This window comes from Dermacentor albipictus, chromosome 6 (assembly GCF_038994185.2).
Source record: "Dermacentor albipictus isolate Rhodes 1998 colony chromosome 6, USDA_Dalb.pri_finalv2, whole genome shotgun sequence".
NCBI lineage: Eukaryota > Metazoa > Arthropoda > Arachnida > Ixodida > Ixodidae > Dermacentor > Dermacentor albipictus.
Genome location: NC_091826.1, coordinates 544,801 through 566,066, shown reverse-complemented (window position 1 = coordinate 566,066; position 21,266 = coordinate 544,801). Strand labels below are relative to the sequence as shown.

The 21,266-nt window shown below is 45.9% G+C and overlaps 1 protein-coding gene across 15 annotated transcripts in view; it reads left to right on the top strand.

Annotated features, from left to right (window-relative positions):
- LOC139060737 (transmembrane protein adipocyte-associated 1 homolog) overlaps nucleotides 1–21,266 on the top strand; it is a 274,253-nt gene that overhangs the window by 73,950 nt on the left and 179,037 nt on the right. For 10 of the 15 annotated variants that reach the window (XM_070539785.1, XM_070539789.1, XM_070539788.1 and 7 more), the window contains one exon: nucleotides 8,489–8,648. The exons of 1 other annotated variant lie outside the window; for it this stretch is intronic. In XM_070539785.1, coding sequence (XP_070395886.1) covers nucleotides 8,489–8,648 — 160 coding nt within the window. The remainder of the gene's footprint in view (nucleotides 1–8,488; nucleotides 8,649–21,266) is intronic. 4 more of the 15 variants (XM_070539792.1, XM_070539795.1, XM_070539783.1 and 1 more) reach the window with 1 other exon arrangement.

Below are 21,266 nucleotides of genomic sequence, written 5' to 3'. Positions count from 1 at the left end.
GGGGACACACGAGCGCTTACTCACAACTATTTTATTTTCGGAAAGATACAGAACATATATACCTTAGCTATCAGCGCTGAGCATGTGCAAGAAGAGTGGTCAGTAAAATATAAACAGATTAAACACAGATTAAGAAGGTTCAACCAGTATTTAAGAAAGCGAATTCATTTTCAGTGATTACAACCGATGGCTGGCTTATGCATCGTTCAGCGCACTTTTTGATATGAAATGCTTCTGCGATTTCACGTGTTAGTTTATTATTATCTGAAAACAAAATGTCAGTGTTAAAAAATATCGGATCACAATGACATAGAATGCAGTGGTTCGACAAGTGCGAATGATTTTCTTTACCAAGGGAACGCTCATGTTCTTTTAGACGGGTGTTTATGCACCGACCGGTTTGTCCTATGTACATGCTGCCACAGGTCAATGGAAGCCGGTACACAACACCTATTCTGCATTTTGTGAATTTTTTATCGTCTTTTATACCGCAGCTGCATTTTTTTACCTTATTGTCTAATTTTCTGGAAATAGCTTGACACAGTTTTTGCACCTTGTTAGGAGCGCTGAAAACTACTTCAACGCCATACCGGCTGGCAACATTCTTTAGCCCATGGGAAAAATAATGTACGTAAGGTACAACTGCAAGGCGTTTTTTGTTTGTGTTAAGCCTGTTCCTTGAATCTGTATGTTGTACACCCTTTACTATTCTTATTACCTTTTCGGCCGCTCTGACTATAATGTGTTCCGGGAATCCCACCGAGGCTAGTCTAGTTACCTGATTAGCAAAGCTTTCTTTTAGTCGGTGGCAACAAGATTTTACCAACGCTGCCCGAAGGCAAGACACTGCAATTCCGCTTTTTACAATCTTCGAATGTCCTGATTTGAAGTGTAATATGGGCTTTTTTGATCTAGGGCTGTACATCCAGCATGTGTGATCGGGTAGCAATCGCAGAGAAAGATCTAGAAATTGTAGTTCATTTTCTTTAGCAATCTCGTGGGTAAACTTAAGGCCTAGGCCACATTCGTGGAACACTTTCAGTACATTAACCACATTACATCCATGTTCATTCCCATCAAAAATAACCAAAAAATCATCAACAAATCGGAAAATTTTTGCCAAGCTTCCTAAAGCACTGTGAATACTTTTGTCAACATGAGCTAGAAAAATGTCGCTTAGTATTGGCGCTACCTTGGAGCCTATACATATACCTGATTTTAGAACATTTAGAACGTAGAACATTCCAACCTACGTTTGTTGGTTGGAATGAAGCAATGTATGTGCAAAAATCAGGTATATGTATAGGCTCCAAGGTAGCGCCAATACTAAGCGACATTTTTCTAGCTCATGTTGACAAAAGTATTCACAGTGCTTTAGGAAGCTTGGCAAAAATTTTCCGATTTGTTGATGATTTTTTGGTTATTTTTGATGGGAATGAACATGGATGTAATGTGGTTAATGTACTGAAAGTGTTCCACGAATGTGGCCTAGGCCTTAAGTTTACCCACGAGATTGCTAAAGAAAATGAACTACAATTTCAAGATCTTTCTCTGCGATTGCTACCCGATCACACATGCTGGATGTACAGCCCTAGATCAAAAAAGCCCATATTACACTTCAAATCAGGACATTCGAAGATTGTAAAAAGCGGAATTGCAGTGTCTTGCCTTCGGGCAGCGTTGGTAAAATCTTGTTGCCACCGACTAAAAGAAAGCTTTGCTAATCAGGTAACTAGACTAGCCTCGGTGGGATTCCCGGAACACATTATAGTCAGAGCGGCCGAAAAGGTAATAAGAATAGTAAAGGGTGTACAACATACAGATTCAAGGAACAGGCTTAACACAAACAAAAAACGCCTTGCAGTTGTACCTTACGTACATTATTTTTCCCATGGGCTAAAGAATGTTGCCAGCCGGTATGGCGTTGAAGTAGTTTTCAGCGCTCCTAACAAGGTGCAAAAACTGTGTCAAGCTATTTCCAGAAAATTAGATAATAAGGTAAAGAAATGCAGCTGCGGTATAAAAGACGATAAAAAATTCACAAAATGCAGAATAGGTGTTGTGTACCGGCTTCCATTGACCTGTGGCAGCATGTACATAGGACAAACCGGTCGGTGCATAAACACCCGTCTAAAAGAACATGAGCGTTCCCTTGGTAAAGAAAATCATTCGCACTTGTCGAACCACTGCATTCTATGTCATTGTGATCCGATATTTTTTAACACTGACATTTTGTTTTCAGATAATAATAAACTAACACGTGAAATCGCAGAAGCATTTCATATCAAAAAGTGCGCTGAACGATGCATAAGCCAGCCATCGGTTGTAATCACTGAAAATGAATTCGCTTTCTTAAATACTGGTTGAACCTTCTTAATCTGTGTTTAATCTGTTTATATTTTACTGACCACTCTTCTTGCACATGCTCAGCGCTGATAGCTAAGGTATATATGTTCTGTATCTTTCCGAAAATAAAATAGTTGTGAGTAAGCGCTCGTGTGTCCCCTTCACTGTGTCCTTGTCAATTGTGCGCGCAAGAATATTTTACTATGAATTCGTACCAACTCGCCCAACTATCAGTTCTGCTACAGCCTTGCCACTATTTGCTCGCAGTTCCCATTCAGCAGGAAGGGAGAGGGGATAGAGAAATGATGACATGAGAAGGCATCGAAATGCTACTTCTAGAGACACGACAGCGGTTGCGGGGAAACCAGATAAATTTAAGTTCAAGGTACAGTAAGATATGTCCCTGCATGTAATTCTGAAAAATAAACGCCATGCAAATATGTGAAGCAGACGACTTACGCAGGGCGTGCAGAAAAAGAGCTGCATTAATTAAAGCACATCGCGAGGTCTAGGCAACACCACAGAAGCATCGGCACACCAAATCAACACTTCAGTGCCTGCCGCGGTAGCTTTGTGGCAACGTCACAATTCGAGGTCGTGGATTTGATCCCGACCGTGACAGCCGCATTTTGATGGGGATGGAATAAAAAGATGTCATAATCTAATTAAAGGTTAATACTTCTGCCATGATGCATTGTGCCATGAGAGGCAATGACAATACTCAACCCTCTCAGACGTTATAAAATTAGGCGCACAACCATGCCTCAAACAAACACCTCTCCTTGTGTGTTCTGTGTACTACGCAGACAAACAGCAGGGGTGCACGCAAGGTAACTCGGCACTCTCGCGTTGGACTGAACATTGAAAAAATGAAACATTCGCCGTCAACATCACCACTAATTATTATCAATCAAAGCAAACAGCACAGAAAGCTTCGTGTACATCAATTCCCACGATGCGTGGGATCTGCATAATTTAACGGGGATAAGCGGGCTTGTTGGTGGTCGTTATTGAAATGCATCATGTAACCGCACAAAAACAAGGAACAAAGAAGGAACACACAAGACAGGCGCGGAGTCTTGTGTGTTCCTTCTTTGTCCCTTGTTTTTGTGCGGTTACATGATGCATTCCAATCTGCATAATTTTTCCTTCTTTCCTACTACTGGATATACTCGTCTATGGGCTTGGTGTATTCCTGGCCCAAATGCCACTTCGAGCCACAACACTTCCAAGTGCGTCAGCATTCGGCGCGTGTTTCTTTACCGACAAGGGTGGCGGAGCGGATGGCTGACTAAGTGGTGGCATCCTGCAAGGGTGGGTGGCTTACTGGGTCTTTTTGAGAGTGGGTAGCGTTGTGCCGACGGTTTTATGTGAGAAAAGAAGAGAAAAGAAAAGAAGCCACTTTGACCAAGTGTTTGAAAAATTCAAGAGCATCTAGCGAGGTTTGACGTTCAGAAGGGAATTGCCTGAAGAAGGCCAAATCCGCTTCCTTGACCTTGCACTACACCTCCAGGAGGGGCACACGTGTTGGAAATATGCTCTGCGTTCCAAAAAACACCTCCTCTACACATCCAATCATTCAAAAGTGGTGAAGCGCTCCATCGTCCTAGGGACCCTTAGAAATGCGGTCGTTTGCTCTTGCTTCCACTCGATGTCCTGCAGCTTCTCCAAACAAGTCAAGCAGCATAAAGCAAGTGGCTATTTTGCATGAGTCAGCCTTCGATTAATTTACATAAGGAAGAGATTAAGTGCCTTAACAGTTGTCTCTCACGTAGACAGACACATGTACCCGACTGACATGTGGTGATACCATTCCTGAGCTTGTGCAGATGAGTTTTGTGTCTTCTTCCTTTTTTCGCCTCAGTGCTGCCTTCAGTTGATAGTCGGCCTTCGTGTTGTCCACTTCTCTACTCTTGTGTCCTGTCTGCACACCTCACCTCTTTTTTGCATGATGAATAGCTATCCTGGACAACTGCTGTCATCCTTGACGGAAGTTTAATTCAAGAAGTTCGTTCCCCCCAAAAACAGCGCAAAGCAGCTGTTGACTTAACCAAGACTGTTGCGATCCCATATATACATGGTGTGTCCCATTGCATCAAGAAAGCTGCAGGCCAGGCCGGTGTAAAGGTGGTGTTTACCGTGCTAATGAGTTGGGAAAGTTGTGCAAAAAAGTTCAACGAAAGCAGAACACCTGGACTGTGCAATAAGCAACATGTCGCCAAGCCTGTAGATTGCAGTACCAATGTAGTGTATTCCATTCCAACCTCTTGCGGCTGCACTTACATAGGGCAAACAGAATGTTGTATCAATGATCGTTTGCATGAGCATGCGCACTGTGTCAAGATTAAGACTGGCAGTAATCTGGCTTTTCATTGTGCGAAGTGGGGCTGTTCACCACTCCTAGGACAACACACGCATGTTGAAAAGGTACAGCAATCAGATGGCCAGAGAAATCTTTGCGGCATTTTCAATGTGTCAGTTAGGAGCCACCTGTGTTAGTTCCCTTTCCATAGCTCTTTGTGATAAAGAACTTAAGTTCCCTAGAAGTTAATCAGTTTGGCATGTGTCCACTATATGTATGGTTACATTTGTATTGTTTAATGATATCGACACATTCGCAGCAGTAGTTAACCTACGACTTGCCTTCCCTTTCTTCTTTTACTCTCTTTATGCCGGTTGCGAATTGTGTATATTTGCGCAGTCTTCAATAAAGGTGTTGTTGGCAGTTGGCGCTCGTCCTGTGTCCTCCCTTGTCCGTATTTTTGGCGCTGTTTTAAATATGAATGATCTGTACCAACTAGCTTGCACCCAAACCCTTCTGAGTCATGAATATACGGTTGTAAGTATCGGGTTCACTTCCTACATTGTGTTTCACAATGTGTTGTACCAGGCATAATTTTTAAGTGGCTGGATAAGTAATTTTCAAGCCTGATAGACATGAAATAGTTGATACTCTTATACCTACTGTTCCTGTAGTGAGTCCTTGCATGGAGCGCACAATCTGTGCAGTTGACGAAGCTCACTAAATAACAGAAAATTCCTAGAATATTCTACAGCTGTACATTAAAAAAAAATACATCTTAAGGTGCAAGAAATGTGAGGAAAGTAAGTTTTCAATCAATATAGTTAATTGGTGCCTGAAAGGGTTATGACATGGTTGGCGTGGCCCCCAGTATTTGACCGAAGTTCGAGTGAGCCCATTAAACCCCATTGTCACCCCATATGCATGGAAGCTTTTGAGTGAGCACCAAGCCCACTTAGAAGGGTCCAGTCACATTGTGGTGTGCTTCCTAAATTCGGCACTTTTCAGTTTAAGCCGTATTCCTAAAATGGAAATCAGCAAGTATTTTTCAGCATTTATCAGCAAAAACTGAGAACTCCAAACCATAACTATGGACCATGCCTTTTGCCATATGTTTCATTGATGTGGACTCTGCTGATGCACTGAGCTCGATCTCCTGGACATGAAGTGTTAAGTGGCTTGTGGACGACAGCACAGCATAGCATGACCTGCAGCCACAGCAGCAGTAGTACCAGCATAGTATCTCCGGCTACTGCTCTCACCACTGACAGCAAGGGTGGTCGTCACCTCACCTGGTTGTCTAGACCAGCAGAAGCCCTTGATGGTTTGAGAACGATGTGGCAATGTGTCTTTGGTGCGGTATGGCCTCAAATGCCAAGCAGCCCAGGACACCAGCATGCATCATGAGTCTGTCAATTTTTTGGCCCCTTACTGCAAATGCTGCATTTTTCTACGTTTTCCTAATGTATTATGGCAATTACCCCTGGTTTTAAGAAAGTAATTCACAACATCTTTAATAGATAAGAATAGTTGTAAAAACAATTTAAAACAGTTGCATGAAGGTCCACTTGCAAAAGAGGTTATTAATTGCAAAGGTCCATGTAGATACATATGCAACCACCGTTTAAGAAGAAATGTGGATGAATGCTTTTGTGTCGTACATTACACCAAAGGTTAAACAAATAACCACTAGCTTATTATATATAGGTTGTCCCAAAATTCACACAAGGTTTGAATTTTGCACCATTTGTGCATTAAAGTGTTGCGAGCGAAAAAGACAGCATGACAACTGATAGATCAGAATTATTAAAATGGAGCACTGCACAAAAGAACAAAGCGTTGTTATTGTCCTGCAATATTTTTAAAGTAATGAAGGTTTGGCAGGTTTCCCATTTTAGTGATCAAATTGGCAGCCCAGACCATAAGATTTAATGCCATTGGACTTTTTTCTTTGGGGTTTTTTGAAGTCTAAGCTTCAATACCAACAAGCCCACAATCACCCATGCCTTGAAGGAGGAAATTTAGTGCTGTATCAACGAAATTCAGAGACTTTTAAGCATAATGTGCCAGCAAAGCTGTGAAGGCCATTTCCCCATTGTGCTATTCCATACATAAGCCTTTATTGCATATTTTTGAATCAACACAGAATTTTAAAAATTTATTTATAAACTGTGTTTTCTATCAAAAATTACTTCTTGCATGAATTTTGGGGCACCCTATTCTTGGTAGTCCAAGGAAATGAATATAACTCAGATAACATGCTCCAACTTTATCAGAGCCTTTGGTACAATCAACGAAAAAGAAAAGAGTACTGAAAGAGTAAGTTGCATTGCAAAACTCCATTTAGATATTTGGCTCTGTGCAAACATTGCAAAGGTTGATGTTCCGATTGTATGACAAATGGTTTGCTATATGAATACAGATAGTATTTTTCTACTGCCCATACAAGTGCCAAACACTTCCATTGTATAGTGGTATACCATGTTTCCCTAGGCTACAGGTTCCGGCTAGCTGAGCAACAGGATGCAAGACCTAATCATTTCCTAGCATGAGCAGTACGGCATCACGACTAGTGTTTAAGGTGCGGGTGGCAGAGGAGAAATAATTTTGGCACGTTGGGTGCTTGCAAAATGGGAGCGTCGCCAAGCTTAAAATAGTATTCAGAGCGGTGAAAGCTTTAGCTTGAGCCGGTGCCCATGCAATATCGTTGTTCTGCATGTTTTGTGCGAGATCTGTTAAAGGCTTGATGATCGTGGCATATTTGGAAATGAACTTTCTGTAGTAGATCATAGTAGATGGTTTCTTTAGTTTTCGAAGGATCTTGTTAATATTGGCGATGTTAGAGACCCACTGCATTGGTGCATTATTCATGCATCAATAGAATATTGCTGTGAAATATTTTTTTCCTCATTGTTATTCCGTTTGTTTACTTCAAACGGTCTCTTCTGTTGCATCAGCAGTTTGCTGGAATCAGTAGACTGTGGAACAAGTACTTTGTCGCCGATGGGTAACTTGCAGGGATGGCTCGTCAGGTCATAGGAGGTCTTGTATCGCGTGTGCCTTCTCCAGTTCATTATGGGCGAGTTTACACGTCTTTTTGAGGCGATTCTGTTGATCGACCAGGTACATGTAAGCTGTGCGAGTTTCAATGTCGATGTCTTCATTAGTCCACAGCTCCTTAAGCATTGTCAGTGGTTCTTGTACTTGCCAACCACAACTCCGCTGAAAGGGCGAGGAGCCCAGGCTTGCCTGCAGCACTACTACATAGGTGAAAAGCAGTGGCACATGAAAGAAGACAGTTCGTAGTTTGACAGTATAAGTGATTGGGGCTAGAATAATGTAAACATAATGATCACTTCGTTTTATTCCTTTTTTGCCCTCCATTCATGTCCGCCCAGTCACGGTGACAGTGTGATAAAGTGCCCTTTGTACCACTAATGAAGATTGAAAATTTATAAGACTGCGATTGAATCATCTCATTAGTTCAGCTCAAAGCTTTGATTTTTCTTTGATGGATGTGTCGATGTCATTGCAACCTTCTGTACCAGCCCCCACTCTTCTGTCATTCTCTATAATTGGATGCATGTCAAACACAGAAGTGCTGCTGAACCATTTTGAATTAAATTTCAACGTAAAAATTACCTGTATTCTAGCAACTGAGCAGATGTTCTCAAGCATACTTGTTTTAAAGCTGTGCCATAGGAATGTGTGTCTCGTGTACTACTGCACTGTTGTGCTTGCCAGATTGCAGGCCGACAGTGCGCATCCATAGGGATTTTACTTGGAACACATATTGAAACAAGCCTGAAATTTTTGTTGGTGTCCCAAAATGGTGAATAGAGCACAGCAATCCTCTGGTGTCCCCAGGGTGCGCATGTGGGACCTGTGCATCCTGGTGCCCAATGTGGTCTTCCTGCTGTTCATGGCCCTGCGCTTCAACCGGGCACGGCTCAAGCTGCGTGCTACCAGCAGTCCCATCTTCTCCACTTTTTACATCCTTGTGAGTCATCAACTTGAACGCATGCATTCTGTGCACGATTCTTCCATGCAATTTCTGTGGCATTTTTCATATAGAATGTAAGCATGCAAGCAAATATTCAATTGAATGTTTATGTTCATGTGTTATACATAACGAATGGTGTGAGTAAATAGCACAATCTAGCAGCCTGACCAGTTTCCACTACCTGCAAAGCAGTGACATCTTATTTTGGAAGAAATAAAATATGGAATATGCAAATTGATACAACAGCAAGGAGGATGACAACACAAAGGACCTAAGCATTGAGGAATGAATGTTCAACTCGATTTGCAATGGGTTTTACCATTTCGAAGATATTTTATTCATTGTGCATTTTACTAACCTCCCCCACCTGTATTTCTTGAATAAAATAAACACTGCTCATTACTATTAAAACTGGATTAAGTAGTTTTTTTTTTGTTGTTGTTAACTTGCCTACTAAAGAATGACAGCATTGAGCGACATAGTGTCAGCCTGTCTTGACATAATACAAAGGTCTGTGTCACTCAGGGAAAACCTGGAAAACTCGGGGAATTTGGTAATGTCAACTTGTTAGACACCCTTGTGTACACACTTGTGTCCCACCTGTTTTCACCGACAGTCGCCTTTGAAGGAGGAGGAGGAGTTGATTTTAATGAAGAGAATGGAGGAGAGGTCGGCCTGTAGAAGAAGCATTGCGAAGCAATAGGGGGACGCAGGTAAAGCTACGAGGCTGCATAGCTATGTGAAAGGAAGAAATGAAAGTCATAGCTGTAGCAAAACGCACTCGAGGATGGCGATAAGTAGGTTCGAAGCAGTTTGTGGTGGTGTCTGTGCTTATCGATTCATTGTCTGTAGGAGGCAGTTTAAGACGGTCAATGGATACAGTGTCTTCGCACCAGTTGATCATCACTGTACGTCACATCATCACTGTACTGTCACAGTACAACACAGATAGAAGACCGGAAGACGTTCTTCAATAACAGCAGGACAATCTGTTCAAGAACAAACAGGACAGAGATACGCCTTTTTCGTCCTCGCCGGATCTCACTGACCCACTAGACAAAGTCCGTTAAGCTCCATATCGTCGTTGTCGTCTGCATAGAATACACCCGTCATTTGTCCCTCCCTAAAAGAGCATCACCCCGATGCTAGACCAGAAGTGTCACTTGCGGAAGTAAGGGTCTCTCCCATAGTTAATCGCTCACACACAGCTTCATGCGGACAACGTATGTGACATCACTGAGTCGGCGCAATACTCAATGTGGTCCGAAGTATTGCCTTAACAGCTTCTTGGAGAGGCCTTGTTTCCGTATGGGTGTCCAAACTCACTCTGTTGCCGACGTCATAGGTTACCATGCTACGATGAAGATCATAGCCCCCTGTGCCATAGTCTTGCTGCTGGCAGATCCGCAAGCGTGCGAGCTGTCGAGCCTCTTTTGTGCGTTGCGTAAACACATCGGCATCTGTGTCAGTGTCATCAAAGTCGTGTGGAAGCATCACATCCAACATCGTTCGTACATCCCGTCCGTGAACAAGGATGAACGGAGTAATGCACGTCGTCTCTTGTTTTGCAGTGTTGTATGCAAAGGTGGTGTAATGTAGGATGTCATCCCAATTTTTATGTTCAACATCCATGTACATTAAGAGCATGTCTTCAGTTGTTTTGTTTAGGCACTGTGTTAATTCGTTGATTTTTGGATGGTAGGCGGTTGACTTCCGATGAGTTGTTCCACTTAGCAGCAAGGCGTAATGTAAAAGTGCAGCTCTGAATGCGGTTTCTCGGTCTGTTATTATGGCGGTTGGTGCGCCGTGTCGCAACACAACATGCTCAATCCAGGTGCGCCTTCTCTTGATTGCCTTTGTTTCAGCATAACATGTGAGATAGTTGGTTGCGACGATAACAAAGCGATTCCCTGCAGTAGAAGTAGGAAGTGGGTCCAATATATTCATTCCAGTTTGATCAAATGGTCTTCGAGAAACCTGGACGGGTTGTAAGAGACCGGCTAGTTTTGACGGAGGCGACTTGCGCCTCACAGCGGTGGTAAGTCGCGACCAGTAGTACCTCTGCTGCACTCTGGCTAATGTTCTCCTGTAGCCTAAGTGACCAGAAGTCACCTCGTTGTGACAGGCTTGAAGTACTTCCATACGAAGAGCTGCAGGAATGACGAGCAGATTGGGGGACCCATTCGAAGAAAAGTTTCTTTTGTAAAGGACTTTGGCGCGCAAACAAAACGACAACAGTCCTCTTACGAAAACTCTAGGCAGTTTCAGAGATCTGCCCTCTAAGTAATTGATGAGTTCAAGCAACTCAGGGTCACCTCATTGTTGTGTGATGGTGGATGTGTCCAGAACACAAAGAAATGCTGAGTATTCTTTGGGTGAAGCAGATAACTCTATTGGTGATCGAGACAGGCAGTCAGCATCCGTATGTCGTTTCCCTGGCTTGTACATGACAGTCATGTCAAACTCTTGCAGCTGTAGGCTCCAACGCGCCAATCGTCCTGAAGGATCTTTAAGGTTTGTCAACCAATACAGTAATTGGCGGTCGCTGATAACTGTGAAGTGGCGGCCATACAAATATGGGCGAAATTTCATAACGGCCCATGCTACTGTGAGGCATTCATTCTCAGTTGTGGAGGAATTAGTCTCTGTGCGTGAGAGTGTTCTACTTGCATAGGCAAGCACTCTGTGCCCTCCTGCCACTGCACAAGAACAGCTCCTAAGCCAACATAGTGTACGAGCAGTCTCACCAAAGTGAGCAAGCACTGGAGGTGTCTGGAGACGTTCCCGCAAGTCGTTGAATGCACCTTGCTCTTCGTTGCCCCATACAAAAGCAATGTTGTCTCTCGTCAGGCGAGTTGACGGTGACGCAATGGGAGCAAAGTCCGCTATAAACTGCCGGTAATAGGCACAGAGGCCGAGGAAGTGCTTGACACCCTTTTTATCAGATGGTATGGAAAACTGTGCTAGGGCGGCAATTTTCTCAGGATCCAGGCGAACACCTGCGTGGCTGACGACGTGACCAAGAAACTAGTTCTGCAAAGCCAAAGTGGCACTTCTCCGACGTCAGGGTGAGGCCGGCAGATTGTATGGACTGCAGAACTGCTTAAAGCCGTTCGAGGTGTTCTTCAAACGCTGCGAGAACACGATGACGACGTCGAGGTGCACTAAGCAGGTTTTCCACTTCAGACCCGAAAGCACAGCATCCATGAGGCGTTGGAACGTAGCAGAGGCAGAGCACAAGCTGAAACGCAAGACATTAAATTCATATAGGCTGTCTGGCGTCACAAAAGCAGTTTTTTCACGCTCTCTTGGATCTACTTCGATTTGCCAATATCCGCCTTTTAAGTCCATTGAAGAGAAGTATCGTGCGTGACGAAGCCTGTCGTGTGAATCATCTATACGGGGAAGCGGTTACATGTCTTTCATTGTGACCTGATTTAGTTTTTGGTAGTCCACACAGAAAGGCAAGCTGCCATCTTTTTTCTTGACTAGAACTACAGGAGATGCCCAGGGATTGTTGATGGTTGGATCATGTAGTTTTCCAGCATTTTTGTCACTTGTTGTATGGCTTCACGTTCTATGGGAGCAACACAAAAAGGATTTTGGTGAATTGATCTTACCGTATCCTCTGTAATTATTCGATGCTTCGTTAGAGCCGTCCGACAGGTGCTGGGCATCGACGCAAAGGAGCCGTTGAACTTGAGCAATAGTGTAAGAAGCCGTTCTCGTTCGTACTGCGACAAAGCAGTGCTGACATCAAGTGCAGGAGCTGGGTCTTGCTTAGACACTTCTTCAAGTAGTGAACAGCAGCCGCGAACATTCACAACACCATCAAAATAAGCCACAGCCATGCCCTTCTGAAGGTACCGTTGCTCTGTGCTAAAATTGGCTAGCAGCAGGTTCGTGCGCCCATTGGTGGCATTTACTATTCCTCATGCGACCGAGATGCCGTGAGTAAGCAACAACATGGTTATTTGGTCGGCAACTCCCTCGCAATGAAATGGTGCATCACATGCTACCGAAACAAGGGTACATGATCGAGGTGGGATGACGACGTCGTCTTCTGCTAGATGAAAGGAGTTGCGCTGCAGCGATAAGCAATCGACTAAACCAGGGCTCTAATAAAACTTCACCATGCGGTCTGGGTTGTTAATTACAGCGCCATACTCTTTCAGGAAATCCATTCCAATAATCAAATCTTTATAGCACACAGGAAGAACGATGAAAGTGGCCACGAAAGAATTCCCAATGTTAATTCTAGCAGTACATCTTCCAGTAGGCATCAGTAATTGCCCGCCTGCCATCCTTATGTGAGGTCCCGTCCATTGCGTCTTTACTTTTTTCCTGCACCCCGCAGGGGCGTCTGCGTAAGCAGGCGTTTGGTGTGTTGCGACACCACATACCCGAGCACACGAGGGTTGGACCCTCCCGCGAGTAGCCATGAGGGCTTAGCCGTGTCTGGGGAAAGGGGGATCCTGGGGGTTGAGCCGATGCTGGGTGCTTGGACCGTTAAAACCCCCAGCGGAGGCAACACACCTCTTCGGCCTTGGCTTCACATAGACGGCACCTCCAGACTGACCCACCTGGAGGAAATCGGCAGTCGCCTTTTCCTGTCCTCCTCTTCAATCTTCGTCTTTCTCTCTAGCCTTTTCATCTTTCCTCTCTTCTTTTCACTTCTTCTTGCTTCCAAATTTCCTGGCGGCAAGAGTTAACCGTGTGTAGTATATCCAGTCTTGGTTATATGCATTGGGTTATAGTGGCAGTGCATAGCTGGCATGTGCAGGTTGCTCAGAACCTGTAGCGTCCCCTTGTTGGGCTCTATGGTGGGTGGCTACCACCGCTGCCGAATTTTGAAACCATGTCATGGCAGAAGCTTTCCCACGACTTCCAGATCGGCCCCCTTTCAGAAGCCGCCCCGATGCACCTTTTCAATTTGCCCTCTGAAACAACCTAGACAACTTTCCACGTTACCACATCTTGCATAGTGAAGGAACATTAAGTATGCGTAAGTTATCCCCTTTCTTGGTGGTGAAATGCCTCATAGAAAAAATTCGAAAAGACTACAAAGCCTCGAAAATGGCCATTGGAGACCTGTTAATTGAATTGAAGAACAAAGAACAAGTGCAAAAGCTGTCCGAACTCACCAGCATTGGTGAAATCAAAGTGACAACTTCTCCCCATCGCTCATTAAACACTTGCAGGGGCGTTATTTCTGAGGAAGATTTTCTCAGCTTGAGTGAAGAACTCCTCGAGGGGTTCCAAGAACAATATGTGATCAAAGTGCAAAGAATTACAATCCGAAGAAACAATGAACTCCCCACCAAACATGTGATCCTCACATTTGATACTAGTATTCTCTCCACCTCTCTCGACACAGGATACCTAAAGATAAATGTCAGACCCTACATACCGCATCCAAGGCGGTGGTTTAACTGCCAGAGGGTCGGTCACGCATCACAATCATGTAGAGGCAAAGAAGCATGCGCGAAATCCAGCCCCAACGATCACCCATCTGAAAACTGTAATGCTCCCCCACGCTGTGTAAACTGCAAAGGGGATAATCCAGCGTATTCACGATCATGTCCCTGTTGGAAGATGGAGAAGGAAGTGATTTCTCTCACAGTAAAAGAGATTTCATTTTTCGAAGCAAGGAAGAAGCTTTCACTCTTACCTCAAATAAGCTATGCCAATGTGGTGCGGTAGGGGGCAGCACCACATCGGTCCTGGGAGTCTGCAGGGGTCACAGTCAGTGGTCCTGTAGCAACTCCATCCGCCCCCTCAGTGGCAGCAGCTAGTGCTGCTCCACCATCATCCAAGACGGCCTCGCAGACAGTTGTTCCACAGGTCCCAAGACTAACCAGAACACCAAGGCCCAAGGTGCGTGTCTCGGTGCCTGGCTCTCGATCATCCAGCGCCTCAGAGAAGGCTATGGAGGTCGATACCAAAACTCGAGTGTCATTGATGCCAAAAGAACCAGCGCTCTTCTGAGCGCTCTAAGAAGGACAAGGTCCTTATAACTATACACAAAAAGGGTCAGGCAACCTGAACGGTTACCGCCCATTAAACATGTACTGTCCCATATCGTATGTCACTTTTAATTTTTAAGTTCGCAAACATCACTATATTTTTCATTTTACAACCCTGGCTTTCATTGTACACTGGAATTGCAGAGGTACACAATATAGGTGACATCAAAGAGATTATCAACACTTTTTCGCATCCGCCGTGGTTGCTCAGTGGCTATGGTGTTGGGCTGCTGAGCTCAAGGTTGCGGGATCAAATCCCAGCCACGGCAGCCGCATTTCGATTGGGGGCGAAATGCGAAAACACCCGTGTATTTAGATTTAGGTGCATGTTAAAGAACCCCAGGTGGTCAAAATTTCCGTAGACCTCCACTATGGTGTGCCTCATAATCAGAAAGTGGTCTTGGCATGTAAAACCCCATAATCTAACACTTTTTCGCCAGTTGTAGTGTGTTTTCAAGAAACGAATCTTGGTCCAAAAAATAGCAAAATTCTCAAAGGTTTCATCGTTGAGGTTGAGGTTTCAGCGATCCAGTCCTAAAATTGAACGACACCATACTGCCGGTGAAACAAGACCATAAGTTCTTAGGAGTAACCTTTGATGCCAAACTTACCTTCCTAACTCACATAAAAGCACTAAAGATTAAAGCAAATAAAGCTCTAAACATTCTTAAAATTTTGTCTCATAAGCACTGGGGTTCCGACCGAAGGTGCCTTTTACGTGTTTACCGATCTCTTGTGCGTAGCCTTTTAGACTACGGCTCTGTGGTTTACGGCTCAGCCAGATAGTCCTACATCCAACGACTTGTTCTAGTACATAACCTTGGACTGCGACTGGCAAGTGGTGCCTACAGAATTTCACCTATTCAAAGTTTATACGTCGAGTGTAACGAACTCTGCTTACAGCAGCGCAGAGTATTACTCACTTTTTCTTATATACTAAAAATTCAGTCATCACCACAACACATATGCTACAACATCCTCACACAATGCAACTCACGCTTACACTATACAAATAAACCGAACATGATTAGGCCACTTGTTCTGCAGTATGAGCAATACTGTCGGGATTATGACATTCCCCACGAAGTCCTCCAGGTTGCCAAAAAGCCACAACGGTTGGCCCCGTGGTACGATTTCACACAGTTATGTGATTGGACGTTAACACATCTAAAGAAAAGAGACATCCCACCCGAACACATTATACAAGAATTCCGTGCACTTCAGGACAAATATCAAAATAACATGCAATATTACACTGATGGCTCTAAAACGAAAGATTACTTAGGTGTGGGGGCCGTAACGGAAAATTGGAAAACAAGTATTCGATTGCCACAACACGCCTCTGTTTTCACGGCAGAAGTTTACGCTATATGGGTTGTTAAAAAGATTATCACTGATAAACACAAAAATGCACTCATATACACTGACTCTTTAAGCACACTGAAGGCTCTACAGCTGAAATCTGAGTGTGAACCCTTGATAGGAGACGTTTTAAACATGGTGGCGCTTACCAAATACGGGAGGTCAATTCGTTTCTGCTGGGTTCCAAGCCATGTTTGGATGCCGAGTAACGAAGCAGCTGATAGATGTGCATCGATGGCAGCGTACAAAGAGATAACAAACACAACACTTCCATACCAGGATAGCATCCGCACGATTAGAAAAGCCTTAACAGCAAAATGGCAACGCGAATGGGACCGTTGTGCCGACAATGAGCTACATCTCACTAAACCCATAGTTTACGAGTGGAAGTCATGTTATCATCAGGAGCGGTTCATCGAAGTAGTTTTATGCCAACTACGCATTGGGCACACACACCTCACACACAATTATTTACTTGCGAAAGAGGACACACCAACATGCGAGAAATGTCAAAAGCCACTGACAGTTATACACATATTACTGACATGTACGCATATTGAAACACACAGAGGAGCATGTTTGCACAAAAAATATCAACTACACATACCTTTACACCCTGCTCTAATTTTAGGTGATGATCTGCTAGTTCCATTATGTGACGTCCGTAAATTTCTAGATGACACTGGATTTTTACTTAAAATATAGATTATTAACAAAGCCTTTTCCTTCTTCAAATGGATTGTAAAACACCTTGTGTTTGGCGCAGCATAGTCTTAGCCGCTTTTGCGCCAATAAACCCCATTTAACTAACTAACGAGTTCCTGCCTCATTATAGAGAAATCGGCACCAGTGTTGACCAACGATGTCACCAGCTGCCGATCCACGAAAACATTGCTGTCAGTGCTCACAATTTCTTCGGTGTCAGTGTTTATCTGCTTCATGTCGTTCTGCGGCGAGAGTGTTGGGGGCTTTTCATTGTCTTGTGGCGCACCTGCAACCTTACTCCCAGAGGTCGCCGCCTTCAGTTTCCCCGGCGTGGGCTGGGCCACTGACGGCTAAAATTAAGACCGATGATTGAGCATGGATTTGTCACTTGGGTGCATTGTTGTACGTCCCTGAAAAGCAGCGTCATTACGGCGTAGCATGGAGTCGTCATTTGCACATGGACCATAGGACCACGGACGAAAAGGTCGAAATGATGTGTCGCGATGCCAGCAATGACACTAAATGTGGGTGGTGCCTTCGCAGTGAAAACAGAATAGGCGCCTATCAACGGTGCGCCATACGTCGGTTCTTTGAAATTGTGGCTGCCCGTAGCGCCGTTTTGCGGCGTTGACCAAGGCGCAACGAACGGCGGCTAGTGGTATGACTGTAGCGGCATAACGGGTGCGCCCCTCAAAGCCTCCTCTTGCGGCGGCGACCAAGGAGCGACTGTCGGTGGCTGGTAGTGCAGTGGTGTGGTTGTAAAGTTCGGCTACTGGGAATGCCTGCCTGGTCGCCCCGCACTGCTCCGCCGATTGACGCTACAAGTCTCTCTGCTGTCGGTGTCGGAATCTCTTGAATTTCCTCTCTGACGAGTTCTCTAATCAATTCACGCGAGGGGTTCTGATACTCGCCAGTAACTGCGGCGGCATTGATTGGGGTGCTCACGGAAAGTCGATCGTGCTGCCTGCATCATTGATAAAGGGCCCGCTCAATAGCTGTAGCCTCTTTGATAAAGTCAGCGACGGTGACTGGTGGATTCCGCACAACACCCGTGAACAATTGCTCTTTTACACCTTGCATGAGGTAGCGCAACTTCCTCTCTTCAGTCATGTTCTGGTCGGCTCTACGAAAGAGGAGGGCCATGTCCTCGGCAAACATCGTGACCGACTCATTAGGTTGTTGTACCCGTAGCTCCATCATCTGCTTGGCGCGGTCGCGTTGGTCGGCACTCGCAAAAGTATCCGTGATTTTCTGACGAAAGTCCTTCCATGTTGTTAGGCTAGCTTCGCAGTTCTCGTACCAAGTTCGGCCACTGTTGTCAAGGGCGAAATAGACAGGGAAGAGCTTTTGCTGCTCACTCCAGTGGTATCTGTGGGACGCGTTCATGCTTGTTAAGCCAATCTTCACTGTCTTCGAAGACTGCACCGCAATAGCGATCTGGAACCAGAGAATGCAGAACAGTTACTTGTTGTGGACTGGAAAACTGGCTGCTTTGGAGTGCTTGCAGTGGGCTGGTTTCGGCCATTGCAAGGTGTGTAGAGCTACTGGAGAAAGGTGCTTGAAGAGGGGAAAACTCTGGGGCAAGGCCTAGCAGTCGACGACTGAAGCGAGGCGCAAGTGTTGTAACTGGTGGTAACGTGTCCGGGCTCAATTAACGACTCCCAAAAGGACTCCGAAGCATCAGGCGCGGTCAGCACCCTGCACCTCCACCACTGTCGCAGTACAACACTGATAGAACACCAGGAAACGTTCATGAATAACAGCAGGACAACCTGTTCAAAAACAAACACGACAAAGACACGTCTTCTTAGCCGAATCTCACTGACTCACTAGACGAACTCCATTAATGCCCATATCGTCGTTGTCGTCTGCGTAGAATACATGCCTCAATATGCTGATTGTAGTGGAGCACAGACTACACCTCGGTGTATGAAGAAGTGTGTGCAGTTGCTGAGGTGTGCGCTTACAAACTAGTTCTGATGAGTGGGACAAACAGGTAGTGGAACAATGGTGTCCATCATTGCTCGGAGTTGGCTTGCGTAGTTGCTGATTTCAAAGGGTACAGGTGATGACTGCTTACCAAAAAAACTCTCCGGGCACGCAGAGTGTTGTGCCAAAATCAAGTTCTGCCATAAAGCACTGCATGTCGCTCTTTAGTGCAGTACGGAGACCGAGGAGCACAAGAGGAAGTCCTTTCATTCGTGGCATGGTATTGTCAGAACACATTAGGGCACTCTTTAACTGTTGATGAAAACATTCGGCCATTCTGTTAGACGCGAGATGGTAGGCAGTTGTCTTAATGTGTGTGCTAACAAGTGTTTTCAAGATGTTACGGAAAAGTGTGGACTCGAACTGATGACCACGGTCAGTGGTTATAGTAGAGGGTATGCCGTATTGGCTGATCCAGACTTTGGCAATAGCCTGTGCGACTGTTTCTGTGGTAATGCTCGTAAGTGGAACAGTTTCGGGCCGACGAGTAAAACGGTCGACGCATGTTAATATTGATGACAGGCCGATCTGCTTCCACTGCTGTCGCATTGGCCACGTCGCTCGTCACTGCCGCAATTGATGGCCACCACCTCCTCGGACATACGCCGCCACTTATTCCCGCACTTTTGGATCTTCTGTTCCCTATGCCACCTGCCATGAACCCACTGTTGCTGATGCCCCTGCTCCGAACCTTCGCTACAGCCGCTCGCCCTCACCTCGGCGTCATCAGTCTCGTTCGCCCCAACCCCACCGCTTCTCTTCGCCGCCTATCGCCTCCCGGACCCAGCCGGAAAACTAGGCACTGCAGCTTCTGGAGGTGAAGCTGCGTTGTCGACCGTGCCCTCAAATCCTCTGCTCACGCTACCAACGAACCAAAACCTTCTTGATGTTGACGTTGTGGGGTCTGATGTGGGATATCTCTCACACCGTACTCTTGGGACAAAGGAACGACAACACAGTAGGGCAAACAATCACAAGGGCATTTATTGCACCTTTCATACATCAATGCCTGCTAGCCGAGTTACTATCCACAAAACATGCCGATGGGCGCGCGACAAATCTAGAAGTCCGACTCACCGCGTCCTCGCGAGCGAATATGTTCGCTCCATGCTGGATCCCAACGCCTGGTCGTTCGCGTGTATAGTCACGCGAATCGTGGCGTGTTCGAAGGCGGCCAGGCGAGAGGGTCTCGCCGAAGCATCGGTCGGCGCGCACGCGGGAGTCGTCCCCTGCCGCGCGCCGACCCGCTGGGAACGAGGGCCGCTGCACGTGCGGCACGGCACGTCTCGCTCGCTGTCTTGAACCCAAGAGAGCAAGCGCCTTCCTTTCGGCGCCCAAGTAACCTCGCGGCGTTAGCCGCGCAACACTCGCGCCATCTCTCGGACTGCGCTTCAACCACATCGACCGCGCTGACGTCACGCATGCCACGTGGCAGAGCGGGATTACAGGAGACGCGCTATGCGGAAAAAACATCAGGGGAGGCGCGAGGGTCGCGTATCCCCACAACATTGATGGCTATCCTGTCACTGCACTCATCGATATAGGCGCACATCTTTCTGTTGTGAGTGCTGCCCTCCGACGACGACTCAAAAAGCTCCTCACCCCAGCGTCAGCACGTGTCGTCCGCGTTGCGGATGGCGGTACTGTGCCTATTATCGGCATGTGTACGGCACGAGTCAGCATTGCCGGCCGCCACACCCCTGTCCTCTTCACCGTGATTTCTCATTGCCCTCACGACCTAATATTCAGCCTCGACTTTCTCTCCGCACATTCTGCTCTTATTGACTGCTCCGCCAGTCCCCTTCGCCTTGAGTTGCCGATTCTCGCAGAACCTTCTGACGCACCCCAGTGCCGCCTACGCCCCACCGGCTTTATTCCCCTGCCGCCAAAGCCAATAGCCTACATTGAACTGTTGTCTTACCCACCAGTCCCTGATGGCGAGTACCTCGTCACTCCTCTGCCCGACATTCCAATAAGGTATGACGTTACAGTGCCTCACAGTATACTTAATATTACTGAGAACCGCACTCGCATGCCTGTCTGTAACTTTGGATTGGCAAAGCAAATTCTACCGCAAGGTATTTGCCTTGCCACCGTTGATTGTCTCGGCGACCAATACGTGGCAGCGTTATTGAGCGATGCTTCTCGCGAGCTTAGCAGGCCCCTCGCGCCAGCCTCGGTTGCCGATCCCAATATAAAGAAAATGGTTGCGACGGACCTGTCCTCGGCGCAGGCTGAAGAGCTTTGCCAAGTATTATCATCCTACCGAGATATTTTCGACATCGACGATCGCCCTTTAGGCCAGACGCTCGCGGTCAAGCATCGGATTCTTACTGGCGATGCTACTCCTATTCACCGACGACCGTATCGAGTTTCTGCGTCGGAACGCCGAGTAATTCAAAGCGAAGTCAACAAAATGCTAGACAAAAACATCATTGAGCCTTCTTCGAATCCCTGGGCGTAACCTGTAGTGTTGGTTAAGAAGAAGGATGGCACGTGGCACTTCTGTGTTGACTACCGCCATCTGAACAAC